A 16,158-nucleotide genomic window follows, 5' to 3' on the forward strand; every position below is an offset into this window, starting at 1 on the left:
ATTTCTCTGAGGCTTCTTTTTCCTCTCTTCTTTCCTAGTTTGTCGTCATTCTAGAGAGTGTGTTAACCAAGCTTTCCAGATATGATGAGGGAACACTTTTCTCTTCTTTCCTGTCTTTCACAGTAAGTAGTACATGTGTGTGTGTGTGTGTGTGTGTGTGTGTGTGTGTGTGTGTGTGTGTGTGTGTGTGTATATATATATATATATATATATATATATATGGCCTTCTAGTAGTTTCCTGTTTGATATATTTCCACTGCACTACATCAATTACATCATATTACATTATAATGGTGTGCTCAACTTAAAACCTCAAAGAGTTTCCTTTTCAGAAGAAAACAAACTATACAGTGTTGTGAAAAAAAAGTTTGTCCCTTCCTGATTTTGTATTCTTTTGCATATTTGTCGCACTTAAATACTTCAGGTCATCAAATAAAAAAATAACTACTAGACAATGATAATACAAGTAAACTCGAAATGCAGTTTCTAAATGAAAGTGTATATGACTAGGGAGAAAAAAACCTAAACCTACCCCCACCAAATATTTTAACGAAATCATTTAACCTTTAAAGAGTTAAAAGAATTCCAGCAGTTCCTGAAACTGGCTCTGTGCTTTTAAGTGATATTAGAGTAACCTGAGGTATGATGTCACAGCAGCCCTGTGAAAATGAAAGTTGTTTCAGAGAAGAGAGAGTGAACGAATGTGGTGGGGCTGTACAGACAACAGGCATTTTTTCGGATATTTGGAGTTTTATTTTTATTTATTTTTATTTTGCTGTTTGCTTTGTTGTTTTCTGTATTTGCTTAGATTCTGATGTGTCGACCTGCCTGGGATTACCATAATCACCCTAATATCACTGAAAAAGCACAGAGTTGATGCTTTCAGGCACTGTTGGAATTTTTAGATTGCGGCAATGCTCAAGAGCTAGATAATTGGACCTAAAACTTTGGATTAAATAGCAAAGGTCTGACAAAGTGGAGTACACCAAGAGATCCTCAAGAGCCAGACATCATGCCACAATCCAAGGAAATTCAGGAACAAATGAAAAACAAAGTAATTGAGATCTCTCAGCATTAAAAAGTTTTAAAGCCATTTCTAGAGCTGCGGGACAGCAGCTAACCACAGAGAGACCCTTTATTTATAAATGAAGAAAACATGGAACAGTGGTGAACTTTCCCAGGAGCGGCCGGTCGACCAAAATTAACCGGAAGCAAAGTGATGACTCATTCAAGAGGTCACAAAGGACCCCATAACAACATCCAAAGAACTGCAGGCTTCACTTGCCTCAGTTAAGGTCAGTGTTCATGACTCCACCATAATAAAGAAGCTGGGCAAAAATGGTTCCAAAGTGAAAGCCAAAAGCAATACAAAGACTCGTATCATTTTTCCAGAAAACATGTTGATGCGTCCCCATTACACCTGGTGTAAAAGTAAGACAGCATTTGAGACAAGGAACAGCATACCAACAGTAAAATATGGTTGTCTTACTATGATGGACTGGTTCTGTTTTGCTGCCTCAGGACCTGGAAGACTTACTATGGTAAATGGAACTGTGAATTCTGCTGTCTACCCAAACATCCTGAAGGAGAATGTGACATCAACCTAAAGTGCACTTGTGTTCTGCAGCAGGACAATGATCCAAAACACACCAGCAAGTCCACCTCTGAAACGCTTAAGAAAAACAAAATGAAGACTTTGGAGTGGCCTAGTCAAAGTCCTGAACTCAGTCCTGAATCTGATTGAACTGGTGTTGAACTGTGATGTTTTTTGGGGGTTTTTTGCCTGTCCCGTTTGGATCTTTAGCCATCAGAATTGTTGTCTCAAGGCCAAGAAAAATGCCAAGCAGATTTACTTTACCAATTGGATCATCATGGCTTTACCATATTGGTCCATTTGATTGACCTTTATTATGATTATGTATTTATTTTATTTGGTTTTCGGTTGTTACAGACGGGACAGACATGACTGGGGGATAGGACAGGGAGAAAGAATTTTAAAAAAAGGGAGGGAGAGAAAGAAAAATAGAGGGGAGAAGAGACGGTGAGAAAGGGAGAAAGAAAAAAAAAGGAAAAACAAACACAACACCTGGATCACCTGTATGGAGATAAGAAAAAACAGAAGAGAAAACAAACAAGAAAGAGCAACATAATAAAAACAACACCATCACAATAAACTAGCTAACAGTAGATAACAGTAGATACTAAATATTACATGTTGTTGTGCAGCACGCAAGATCGACAGCGCACAATGTGCTTTGAGGCAGCAGCCAAGAAAGGTGTAGTTTGTGTCCGTGAACACCCGTGTGTACACCTGTGTGCATACCTGTGTGGATCAGCACGCTTGTATTCAAAAGGTTTCTCCATGTAACGATCTGCTAGGGAGTGTGGGGAGTCATAGCCCCGTCCCCCAGGGCATGAAGAAGGTATGGAGGTGATCCAGGCCCAGACATCCAGAGGCCCCAGAATAGGACCCAAGGAGGACCACCAGGGGGGCAACCATGCCACCCTCCTGCGAAGAGCTGAGGAGAGCCCCAAATAAGAGGTCACCCAGCAGCCACGGAGCAGAGGCCAGAGGGGGTTACAGTGACGTGCCCGCGGGCTCTGCCGGCAGCCAGCTGTGCCAGAGAGGACCGGGCCTCAGGCCCAGAGGCCAGAGGTCTGAGGGCATCCCACCCCCCGGAAGGGGTCCAGCCGGGCCACAGGTGCCAGGCCCCGCCAATCGGCCACATACATGAGCGCCCAGCCCCAGACACCAAGGACCACCAACACACCAACGTCTGAGGGCATCAGCCACCGGCAGGGAGTGTGGTGAGGGGAAATAGACCCTGTGGTGAGGGGAGATAGGCCTCCATACCTCGAAGAGCCTGAGATATTCCCAGAGAGGTGGAGTCTAAGACCCAAGTTGACATATAGACACAGACGAACAGGCGCACGCAGACACAAACGTGCATTCCCACCTCCAGACAGATATAAATAGACACTGCACACACATTCACACTCCCCAAACATACTCTATATCCCAGGTCCGGGTACCCCTGCCCCCAGAGGGGCAAACCGTACCCAGACCCAGGAGATGTAACCCATCTGTCTGGGGTGGAGCAAAGCAGACCGCCTCCGTATCTACAGTAGCGGGGAGGCCCCGCATCCCAGACCCCAATCCGATGGCCAGCACCTCCTCCCAGCCCCCCAGCCCTGACGGTTAACAGAACGAGGGCATGGTGCTTCCTGCCAGAGAGCAGCACGTCTCCTCCCGAAAACCCTCAGTGTCTATATGCATTTAAAAATGAGGGTAGGGCAGTAGACACCCCCACACTCTGGAACCCACCAGGGCAAGGGGGCCCAGGCTAATGCAGACCGGGGCCCACAGCAGCACCACCCGGCCCCACAGAGTCCGGGGCAGCCCAGAAAACTCTCCTGAGTTTTTCTGATAGCCGGTGGTAGCCGGTGTATCAGAAAAACTCAGGAGAGTTTTCTCCAAGCATGACATCCCGGTGCATTTCAGACCCAGCAACACGCTCAGACAAAAACTGGTTCACCCGAAAGACAAAACGCCAAAACACATGCCCAATGTGGTGTATGCTGTACAGTGCAGCGAGGAATGCCCAGATCTCTACATTGGAGAGACCAAACAGCCACTTCACAAGCGCATGGCACAACACAGAAGAGCCACCTCCACAGGACAAGACTCAGCTGTCCATCTGCATCTTAAGGATAAAGGACACTCTTTCGAGGATGCCAATGTTCACATTTTGGACAGAGAGGACAGATGGTTTGAAAGAGGAGTGAAAGAAGCCATCTATAATCCAGTTTTGAGTTCCCTCCCCAGATGCCTTAACGCCCACTCACATCCTGGGCCATCTGACCTCAGGAATTCGCATGATAAGGTGGGGCCAGGTTTCACAATGTGCTCACCCGAAACCCTGGCTGATTGGGACCCACAGCCAGTTTCACACCTTGGCTCAGGCAATTAGAGGATCATCAGGGGGTCCTTTTGTCCCTCTGTGGGGGGAAACTCCCACTAGGTTTAAATCTGGGACTCTCCACCATTTGACCTTAGAACTGAAGAAGTTTCTCGGATGAGAGGTGAAACGTCTTCAAGCAACTTAAAGAAGTCCAGACGCTTTTCTTTGAAAGCTTTGACCCCTCTACATTGTAGCCACAGCTGCCCTGGGGCGCACTGACAGAGGCGAGGCTGCCGGACACTGGCGCCACCGGGCCCTCTGACCACCACCAGTAGGCAAACACGGGGTTAGTATCTTGCCCAAGGATATTTGGCATGCAGCAAGGAGGCAGCCTGGGATCAAACCACCGACCTTCTGATTAGTGGCTGACCTGCTCTGCCACCTGAGCTACAGGTGTTTTGTTTTTCTATGAAAACATATATTCTCTAGTTCTATTTTGACTTCATTAGACATACTCATTGATTTACTTCTGTGAGTAGAAGAGCATGCATCAGCATTGAGCTCTGTGCCTCTGTCACCAAACAGCAATGGCAAAATTGCTCAGAGCTTCTAAAGAAAACATCAGAAACCAGTGGATGGTAGTTTTAACCTCCTAAAAACCATCTTTTACTGTAGTGTTGTATATGTTTCCTTTTTCTATTGCAAAGACAATTGACATGCGAGGTTCTACTGGCCTTTGCATTAGTAGCTGGCAGCTACCTAAACTAGCTATGATCTGAGATATTAAGTTATTATAAAAGCTGATGTAACCCAGTGAGTTTACATGACTCAGTAATGCACTACAACATGTTATTGTTAATTGGGATTTATCATTACTCTGTTAATCACTGAGTTGATCAAAAATGAATCAATAATAAAAGATAAATACTATAAATATAAGAATAAAACCCAAAGAGTATATTTAACACCCCTACTGGTTAGGAAGGAACAAGCCCCGCCTTCCCCTGCTCTGTACCGTCACGTGCTCAGACACAGAGAGAGACGGAGGTGCACGAGACCATCGCTGATTTTCACCGCCAAGCTTTTCGCTGGAAAATAACTATTAACTTGATAAATTGAGCAAATATCCATACCGGAGATCTGCATGGACCTTGGAGAAACGGACCTGATTTATTGTGAACATTTCGGACCTTGAAACCATCGCGATCTGCATGGGAGCGGATGAAGTGGACAAGATCCTCTCTGAGAGTTGAACATTAGAAGTGTGCTGGCTAGGTTTTTTTTTATGGGATCGTGAGACCTGGATCTCTTCCTGACGAGGAAGATGGCGAGCCTTTCCCTTTGAACTGAACCACAGCCATTCCGAGTTGGCCCAGAAGGGCAGGTTGCTCTTCTCTCACGAACAATTGCAACAGTGCGGTAGGACGAAATCGCACCAATCACAACCTATTGGATTTGACTTGACTGAACACTGACTATTAAGCCGGCAAGACTGACATATCTGAGCTCAGATAGGATTCTGATTGTTATTATTATTGCTGTCACTGTATTTTATTTTATGATTTCATTCCTGTTCATGAAATGCTGTTAAATTGTTGCTAAATAGTTTAATACAATTCATAGCAACTTTACCTGTGGCTCCAGTCATTCTTCTCCACGCAACTCACTTTATCCCTCCTACGAATCTAGCTACTGGCCCATTCTCTCCATCTTACTTTAATTTCCCCTACCCTATCCTGTACTTGGCTATAGAAAGTGGCGAGCCAGCCAGGAGGGTTTGCAGAGTTGTTAGTCCACCCAAAATTTAATAAAACATTTAAGAGTGCTTGGAGCTTCACAGTGACTTGTTTTTTTTTTCTACTGGTACTTTTACGTGTCCTAACAATGGAAGTTGTGAAAACAGAGAATGTTAAAGTTCAAAATGCTGTCTTGGTCAGTGGTTTAACTAACACAGACATTGATAAAGAAATAATTGAGTTCTTAGAAGCTTTCGGTCCTGTCAGTAGGCAGATTAAGCTACCAACTGGTGGTCAGATTATTGTGGAATTTCAACATGAGGCTACTGCTAAAGAACTAGAGAAAAGATATTTGCCTTATGACAGACCTTGCACTGTGAAACCTGAAGTTGTCTATCACGTTCGAGACCTAGCCAGTGCGTATAGCATTGAAATCAGCTCATCAGCTACTGTAACTTACCTGTCACAGCTTAAAGATGTGGCAGCACGAAGCAACCGATCGTTTAAAGACCTTTTGATGGATGAACTAGCTAAAATTGGCAAGTCATTGGGAGGGGATGTCCACACAGTTGAGCCTTCCACTGAACAAGAGCCAGTGCCCCACAGTGATGAGGCCCTACCTTCTCCCCCTTTAACACCCAATAGCAATCATGTGAGTGCCTTGAATACTCACCCACCGGCAGAGGCCGAGAAACAAACCCCTCAGATTCCCACCGACCTTTTAAGCACACCTGAAGTGCAGCGGGTTATTGTAGAGCACATTGTTAAAAGCAGTGAAGTCATTCCCCCACCAAACTCGCAATACCGCAATACAGACTGAAACCTTTTTCAGGGAGAGTTCCACATCCTCCTTTCGAAACTGACTATGACACTTGGCGCAGCAGCGTAGAGTTTTGCTTGACTGGTCCCTCGCTCACCGAAACTCAAGTTGTGCGAAAGATTGTTGAAAGTCTTTCACCCCCTGCAGCGGACCTGGTGAAAGCTCTTGGTCCAAAAGCAAACCCCAAAATTTACCTTGAACATCTTGATTCTGCCTATGCAACTGTAGAGGACGGTGACGAACTCTTTGCTCGCTTCTTAAACACCAATCAAAATGGAGGTGAAAAACCCTCACATTACCTGCAAAGATTGCACACAGTGTTAAACCTAGTCATAAAAAGAGACGGAATTGCTTCTAGTGACATCAATAAACAGCTCCTGAGACAGTTTTGTAGAGGGTGTTGGGACAGTTCATTGATTGCAAACCTTCAACTTGAACAAAAGAAAGACGACCCACCTCATTTTGCAGAGCTACTCCTCCACCTACGCACCGAGGAGGACAAACAGGCAAGTAAAGCAACCCGCATGACACAACATTTGGGGATCCAAAAGACTTGTGTTTATTCTAACGTGCAAACCACACGCTCTCAAGGTAGGAACGATTATGAGCATGAAATGGACAGCAATTCGTCTGACCTCCAGAAGCAAATTGCAGACCTCAGGTCTCAAATCGCACAGCTCAGAGCTGACAAAACAGAGAAAAGATCGCAGAAACTTCAAAAGGAAACAAAAAGGAACACAAGTACCAAAACTCAGAACAAGCCGGGACAGATACCACAAATTGCTGCAGTGTCAGCCAAACCCAAACCTGGATACTGTTTCAAGTGTGGAGAAGATGGTCATATCACTTCCAGCTGTAGTTGTCACGGTCTGCGGAGGCAGACCGTGCGGGAATGTGTATGGTGGACCCAGGTGCGAACACAAGCGAGGATGCAGGAGTGGATTTAAACAAAAGCGAGCCTTTTATTATGGCTGATGAAAGGAACAAAACAGAGTGAAGGCAGCATATGAGTAGTAGCTCAACAGAAACCTAAACTGGACAAACTAAGGAAAGGCTATGGCTGGAAATACGGAACACAGAGGGTGGGAACACAGACGACGCGACACAGACTGTATGAAACACAGAGACTAAATACACATGAGGGATGATCAGGGGAAGTGGATGCACACGGGGAACACAGGTGACACTGATAATCATAACAAGACACGGCAGGAGTGAACGTAACACTGATGGGAGATGGGCAAAGTAAAACAGGAAGTACACAGAGGTTCAAACAGGAGGAGAGAGAGCACGGGGAGAACGCAGACATAACGGGCTGGGGAAAACATAGAATAAAACACAAAGAGAGACGAGGGCTCATAAATACACAGAGGGGCACACAGGGGGTAAGAGTCACGAAGGGAAAACACATAAGGAACAACGTAACAGATCAACCCAGGAAGCATGGCCTAAATAAAGAACAAAATACAAAAATACATGAAAACTAAGAATACTGGGCCCACATGGCCCAGGACCATGACAGTAGTAATGATCCCAACCCAGCATTAGAAGCAGCTAAAAGGAATGCCCTCAGACAAAAGCAGCGAGAATGGGAAATATCCAGACCAGTTGATGAGTCCTTTAATTTAAACTAGAAGGAGCCCCTGTCGCAGGACAGATGGGTGCTAAACCTGAACCAAGTCCCACTAAGAAATGTCTGTGAAGGTTCTCAGTCATCCAGGTCATCGTAGTCAAAGGAGCTTGCAAAGAAAAGCGTCTGGACTTCTTTAAGTTACTTGAAGACATTTCACCTCTCATCCGAGAAGCTTCTTCAGTTTTAAAGTCAAATGGTGGAGAGTCCCAGATATAAACCTCACCTGCAGTCAGCCTGGAATCCAGAGCCACACCACTGTGCCAGCCTCTCTCTTCACATGTTGCCTCCTGTGAGATTCCTGACACCCCTCCCCCACCCATCACCTTCACTCAATACCAGGTTGAGATGCAAATGAGGAGACTTCACTCAGGCAAGTCTGCTGGACCAGACGGAGTGAGTCCCCTTGTCCTCAAGGCCTGTGCCCCCCAGCTGTGTGGAGTCTTTCATAAACTGTTTATGCTGAGTCTGAGTCTGCAGAGGGTCCCGGTGATGTGGAAGACATCATGCCTCGTCCCTGTACCAAAGACGCCTCGTCCCAGTGGCCCCCAGGATTACAGGCCCGTGGCACTGACCTCCCACATCATGAAGACCCTGGAAAGGCTCATCCTGGACCAGCTGCGACCCATAGTAAGACCACATCTGGATCCCCTTCAGTTCGCTTATCAGCCTCGTCTCGGAACAGAGGACGCCATCATCTACCTGCTCAATCGTGTCTACACCCATCTGGACCAGCCGGCGAGCACTGTGAGGGTCATGTTTTTTGACTTTTCCAGTGCTTTCAACACCATCAGGCCGACCCTCCTGGGTGATAAGTTAGCAGCGATGCAGGTGGATGCTTCTCTGGTGTCCTGGATTGTTGATTACCTGACAGGAAGACCACAATATGTACGTCTCCCACAGTGTGTGTCTGACAAGGTGATTAGCAACACAGGGGCACCACAGGGGACTGTCCTCTCCCCCTTCCTCTTCACCCTCTACACCACAGACTTCAGCCACTGCACAGAGACCTGCCATCTTCAGAAGTTTTCTGATGACTCTGCGGTGGTTGGATGCATCAGCAGGGATGATGAGACAGAGTACCGGGCTGTGGTCGACTCCTTTGTCACGTGGTGTGAGCAGAATCATCTGCAGCTCAACGTGGCAAAGACCAAGGAACTGATCGTGGACTTCAGGAAGACCAGGAAACACTTGACCCCTGTTTCAATCCAGGGGGTCAGTGTTGACATTGTGGAGGACTATAAATACCTTGGAGTACACATTGACAATAAACTGGACTGGGCTAAAAACACCACAGCACTTTACAGGAAGGGCCAGAGTCGTCTCTATTTTTTGAGGCGACTGAGGTCCTTCAACATCTGCCAGAAAATGCTGAGGATTTTCTATGAGTCTGTGGTGGCCAGTGCGATCCTCTATGCTGTTGCATGCTGGGGGAGCAGGCTGAGGGTCGCAGATGCCAACAGACTTAATAAACTGATCCGTAAGGCCAGCAATGTTGTGGGGATGGAGCTGGACTCCCTCAAGGTGGTGTCGGAGAGGCGGATGCTGTCCAAGATAAAGACAATGTTGGATAACACCTCCCACCCACTCCATGACATGTTGGTCAGTCACAGGAGCTCGTTCAGTGAGAGACTGAGATTACCGAAAAGCACCACTGAACGACACAGGAAATCATTCCTGCCTGTGGCCATCTCCCTGTACAACGCATCCACTTAACACACTGTTTGCTGCTACAACTACACATGTTTCTTTTCCAAATATTTATTTATAAGTGACTTATGTATGTATGTATGTATATATATGTATATATTGTACTATTCTTAGTTAGCGTATTGTCTGTCTTGTCTTAATGTTGGTTTAAAATGGAGCACTGTAACAAAAAATAATTTCCCCCAGGGATCAATAAAGTATTCTGATTCTGATTCTGATTCTGATTCTGATAAACCTAGTGGGAGTTTCCCCCCACAGAGGCACAAAAGGACCCCCTGATGATCCTCTAATTGCCTGAGTCAAGGTGTGAAACTGGCTGTGGGTCCCAATCAGCCAGGGTTTCGGGTGAGCACATTGAGGTACTGGTCCGTGTGTGTGGGCTTCCGGTAAACTTCGATGTTGAGGTTGCCGTTCTCTTCAATGTGCACCGCGCAGTCCGGGAAAGGCAAACAGTTGTCCTTTGTGTCTTCCCTGGTGAACTTGATGTTTTTATCCAGTGCCTAAACTTCCCAAAAGACTTGTGGGTAGAAAATGCACAGCCAGAGTTGTTATCAACGGCGTTGAATGTAGTTGCTTGCTTGACTCAGGCTCTCAAGTAACCACTATTGCCAAATCCTTCTATCAAGAACACTTACCTGATCATCCTATAAAACCCATCAGTGATCTCCTAGAGGTCGAAGGTGCAAATGGTCAGACAGTCCCTTACTTGGGATACATTGAGACGAGTATCATGTTCCCCAAAGATCTCGATCAGTCAGAGTTTGAACTATCTACTCTTGCCTTAGTTGTCCCTGACATTCGCTTAAACTCAGACACACCTCTACTAATTGGCACAAATACACTTGACCCCTTATATGAGCATCTTTGTGAGAGCACCTTACCTGACTTTAAGGTACTCCCTTATGGATACCAACAAGTGCTAAATACAATAGCATCCAGAAAAAGACAAACTGACAGTGGCAAGATCGGCTTGGTAAAACTTCAAAGTAGAACCCAAGAAGTCCTTCCTGCAAATCAAAAGCTACTAGTGGAAGGTTTTATGCATGCTAGCCACGCTAAGCCTGAACAGTGTGCACTTATTGAACAGCCCACTACCGGCTCCCTACCTGGTGGTGTGTTTGTAGATTGTTGCCTTATATCTCTGCCAAAGCACGGACCTTATAAAGTTCCTGTGTTGCTGAGAAACGAGACTAACCATGACATTACATTGCCCACTACCTGTGTAATTGCTGAGTTAGTTGCCCCTGACTGTGTCATGCCATGTCCTGAGCCTGAGAAAGGTGACCAAAAGGTGTCTGCAACGTGTAACTCTCAGCAGCAGACTTCAACCTCAAGACCCCCTCTCAGTTTCGACTTTGGTGAATCACCACTATCTGAAGAGTGGAAAGAGAAGATAGCTGAAAAGCTAAACACCTTCTCTGATGTTTTCTCACACAATGATCTGGACTTTGGGCATGCCACACATGTAAAACATCACATCAACTTAAAAGACGAAACCCCCTTCAAACAGAGATCTCGCCCGATTCATCCCCATGATTACGAGGCAGTTAAAAAGCACTTACAAGCCCTCTTAGATGCAGGCATAATCAGAGAATCTGAATCTCCATTCTCATCACCGATAGTGGTGGTCCGCAAAAAGAATGGTGATGTGCGGTTATGCATTGATTTTAGGAAGCTTAACTTGCAGACCATCCGCGGTGCCTATGCCTTGCCAAACTTAGAGGAGTCATTTTCTGCTCTTGCAGGATCTCAGTGGTTCTCTGTGATGGACCTTAAGTGTGCCCCTTCGGCTTCTACGAATTCAATCGTATGCCCCAGGGAATAACAAATGCCCCAAGCACTTTCCAAAGGCTTATGGAAAAGTGTATGAAAGACATCAATCTGAAAGAAGTGTTAGTCTTTTTGGATGATTTGATAGTCTTTCCCAGTTCCCTTGAAGATCATGAGACCCGACTCATTCATGTTCTTGAGCGACTCAGAGAGTACGGGCTGAAACTCTCGCCCGACAAATGTCGTTTTCTTCCAAACAGCAGTCCATTATCTAGGCCACATTGTATATAGAGACGGCGTAAAGACTGACCACGAAAAAACTGAAGCACTCAAGACTTGGCCGAGACCCCAAACCTTAAAAGAACTCCAATCGTTTCTTGGTTTTACCGGTTTTTACCGGAGATTTGTCAAAGATTACTCAAAAATTGTCAAGCCCCTCACCTCCCTCACAGCTGGCTATCCTCCGAGACGAAAGCATTGTAAAAACCCACCCAGTGATCCAAAGTATCTTAACCCCAAAGAACCCTTTGGTAATCGTTGGGGACCAAAGTGCCAGAAATCGTTTCAGACTATTATTGAAAAACTCACCACCTCACCAGTCCTTGGGTATGCTGATGCAAAGCTACCTTACCTGGTACACACAGATGCCAGTACAACCGGACTTGGGGCAGCTCTTTATCAAGTGCAGAATGGAACCACACGTTATAGCCTATGCAAGTCGTGGTCTATCCCGTAGTGAAGCTAGATACCCCGCCCACAAGTTAGAATTTATAGCTTTAAAGTGGGCCATAACTGACAAGTTTCATGACTATTTATATGGGAACACATTCACAGTCATCACCGACAATAACCCATTTTTTTTTCTTGCTTCAGCTCTCAGCGAAGGCGGTCGCACTTTTCTCCTCTCCTCCTCACCCTTATCTTCCCTGCTTAGCCTCTATGTCCTTGTCTTGTCTTGTGTGCATTACTTTCCCTGGAATAGCCTCCCACTGTCGTTCTCTAAAACCTAAAAGAGAATTATAGATTTGATCAACTGGTCTCTGAATGCTATTGACACCCTTTTCTCAACGAGAAATCTGGGCTCGGGAGAGCCTGAGTGCCCTGGAGGGACTTTCCCTGCCGGATACACGATGGACGGGTGGCAGAACTGGAGGATCATGTGCCTAGGGGGACTGTCGATCGAGGATGCTGAAGATATCTATCTATTCGGAACCGTGATAACAGGGTTCATGCTGATCGGAGTTGGCTTAGCCCTGGTTTATCGGAGAAATAAGAGAGCGGAACCGGCTGTTCAAACCCCCCCAAGGCTGCCCGCTGGAATCGAAATGGAATGAGGCGCAACCTCTCACAACGAACGTAATATGGTCAACACCTTGGAGACGCTTGCAGCTGCTGTGAAGGCTCAAAACAACACCATTGAGCGTATGGGGGGATACATCAGAGAGAGGCCTGCTCAAAATGAGACCCTTGAGCGACAGTTGGAAGACATCGCGGAACGGATCACTGCAGTTGTGAGGTCTCAGAGTCAAAAGAATGATAACACCATGGAACAGAAGTTTGATACCATCATGGGGAGGCTCGCGACTCTCCAACGGGAGATTGAGAGACCAGCGTCGGAGTGTTAAAGAGCAGCCTGAAAATTCTCCTGGGCTGCTCGCATGGAAATTAACAAAATCAACATGAACATTGCGGATCCCCATCACGGCGCCAGCTGCAGGCCCAAGGCTGGAGCCGAACAATCACTCCCTGATAACGACTGTGTTACGGCTATTCTTCCCATCCCATGCAAGAACACCTGGATTGGCTGGAGGACTGTTTACTTAGCCTGATAGGCCGAAGGACACTGTTTCAGCTGAACTATGGACACGCACACACATACACTTACACTGATAGGCACTCACTCATCCCCCCTCCCTTTCCAACGCCTTCGATGCTTGTTTACTGCGAGGGAACACAGCGGGTCTGTGTGCCGCGCTGGAATGATAGCGCTGTGCAGGGCGGCTGCTGTGTTCGCTTCGGATTACTCCTCACCCCCCACCCACCCCTGTGGCTTGTCATATCTTCACAATGTTGTGCTGTGGACATTTATGTGCTTTTTGGTGCAGAGGAGTTTTTTTGTTTCCTGTTCTCATGCTGTCCTACCATGGAAGCACAGCATGAGTAGGGGTCTCTTTTTTTCCTCTTTTACTTTCCCCATTGTAGTGTACATTTCAATGTTTTTTTCTCTGATTCTACCAATCTCCGACCTGTATCCCCATGTAATGTTTGTGCTATATGTGTAAGGTCGGGGGGGTCCCATTTCACTGCAGGGCAACCTGCATGTGACGAATAAAGCTTTGATTGATTGATTGATTGATTGATTGATTGATTGATTGATTGACTTACCTTCTGACCACAGCAAAGCTTGATGCCACGAGTTATCGTTGGTTTGCTGCATTGTCCACCTATAACTTTGACATTAAGTACAGAGCTGGGAGACAAAATCTTGATGCAGATGGACTATCTAGGAAACCACATGACAAACCTGAAGACGATCCAGTTTTTATTGAGGAATGTCAATGCATTGACAAGTTCAGATCCCATCTCTTGTCCTCAGTCAAAGATGTCGAGCTCCAACTTCAATCCGATACCGTGATGGCAGCCTGTCAAAGACATATGGCCATGGATCAGACTGAACCCTCTTGTGCTCTAGTCCAGTCACTTGCCATGTCTGCAGTTGCCATTCCAGACATGTTTCAAGAAGAAGGCAATGATAACAATCTCCTAGTAAAGTCATCAAGCTGCTGGCAGCTGACTCACGTCCACCAGCCACTACTAAGTCTGAGTCTTATTTTTAAGGGAGTGGAAACGTCTTGACCTCCAAAATGACTTACTGTACCGGAAACGCCAGTTGGGGCCATTGTTGCAGTAAGTCCTTCGTGATTCCTTACGCCCTACAGTTATGCTTAATCTTCATGACAGCATGGGGCATTTAGGGGTCGAACGCACACTGGAACTCATTCGGTCACGTCTCTACTGGCCAAAAATGGCAATTGATGTCAAAAAGAAAGTGAAAGCTTGCGAGAGATGTGTCCGTAGAAAAGCCCTGCCAGATAAGGCTGCTCCTCTGGTAAACATTAAAACTTCCAGGCCCATGGAGCTAGTCTGCATGGACTTCCTCTCAATAGAACCCGACAGTAAAAATACTAAAGATGTCCTAGTGATCACGGATCATTTTACAAAGTATGCTGTGTCCATTCCAACCAAAGACCAGAAAGCCACCACCGTTGCAAAGAACTTATGGGAGAACTTCCTAGTTCATTAAGGCTTTCCAGAGCGACTTCATAGCGATCAAGGGAGAGACTTTGAATCGCGTACAATCAAAGAACTGTGCTCTCTGCTCGGTATCCGCAAAGTCCGAACAAGTCCTTATCATCCTCGTGGCAACCCTGTTGAGCGATACAATTACATGTTACTCAGTATGCTTGGTACCTTGAAAGACACCCAGAAACATCACTGGCGTGACTTCGTAAAACCACTTACTCACGCTTATAACTGTACAAAAAGTGATGTGACAGGCTATTCTCCTTATGAGTTAATGTTTGGTAGACAGCCTCGCTTGCCCATTGATATTGCCTTTGGCCTGCCACAGCCAAACAAGCCACAGCTGACTCACTCTCAATACGTCAAGCAGTTGAAAAGCTACCTCGAACAGAGCTACGAAATAGCCATCAAAAACTCCCAGAAAATAGCTGACAAAAACAAGAAACAGTTTGACAAAATCATCCGTGAATCCACACTACATGTGGGAGACCAAGTCTTGGTTCGAAATCTCCGCCTGAGAGAGAAGCACAAATTAGCGGACAAATGGGAGCAAACGGTGTATATTGTTACCAAACAGATGGAAAACTTACCAGTATATACTGTAAAACCGGAAAACGGAGATGGACCCAACAGAACGCTCCACAGAGATCTGTTACTTCCCTGTGGATTTCTCTCACCAACAGAGCATAAACCCGAGTGAGTCACAAAAACTAACAGACCACGCACAAGACAAAGTTCAGCTTCGGAAGTTGACTCCGACCAAACATTTGAGAAGAGGAAGATGAGTTTTATTACCCTGAACCTCCACAAGTGAAAGACAGACATTTTTACCAAGTATGTACCATACCGCCAACACAAGGATTCAAACAAAACAAATATCCTGTAAATGATAACGAACAACCTAACACATTACCGGACATGACAGACTTACCTGAGCATGAAACTGAAACATACTTACCTGAAGGCGAAATTGGAAGTTCAACTGACACCAACTTACCTCAAATGGACAGTGAAACAGACCTACCTCAGACAGAACGTGAAAGTGAAGCAAACTTACCACCAAGTGAAAGTGACACAAGCCTACAAAACAACACACCAAGTGAGTCTGAAACAGACACTCGAAAAGACAAAAATGTTTTGTCGACCAGTCTGTCAGATTCACCGTTGTCAGAGAACTCAACTCATCAACTTTCACCTGAAAGACAAGTTGAAAATGATGATGAACCTGAAACCTTGCAAACAGAAACACAGATCAGAAGATCTGAAAGAATTCGCCAACCATCCCAA

At 45.9% G+C, this 16,158-nt stretch overlaps 1 protein-coding gene across 8 annotated transcripts in view; it reads left to right on the plus strand.

Moving 5' to 3' along the window:
• Positions 1-16,158, plus strand: part of LOC113023063 (calcium-dependent secretion activator 1) — a 361,073-nt gene that overhangs the window by 288,276 nt on the left and 56,639 nt on the right. For all 8 annotated transcript variants that reach the window (XR_003272492.1, XM_026169138.1, XM_026169133.1 and 5 more), the window contains one exon: positions 39-122. Coding sequence is in view for 7 of the 8 variants with exons in the window: in XM_026169138.1 (XP_026024923.1) it covers positions 39-122 (84 nt within the window). In the remaining variant the exon portion in view is untranslated. The remainder of the gene's footprint in view (positions 1-38; positions 123-16,158) is intronic.

This window comes from Astatotilapia calliptera, chromosome 5 (genome assembly GCF_900246225.1).
Source record: "Astatotilapia calliptera chromosome 5, fAstCal1.2, whole genome shotgun sequence".
Classification (NCBI taxonomy): Eukaryota; Metazoa; Chordata; class Actinopteri; order Cichliformes; family Cichlidae; genus Astatotilapia; species Astatotilapia calliptera.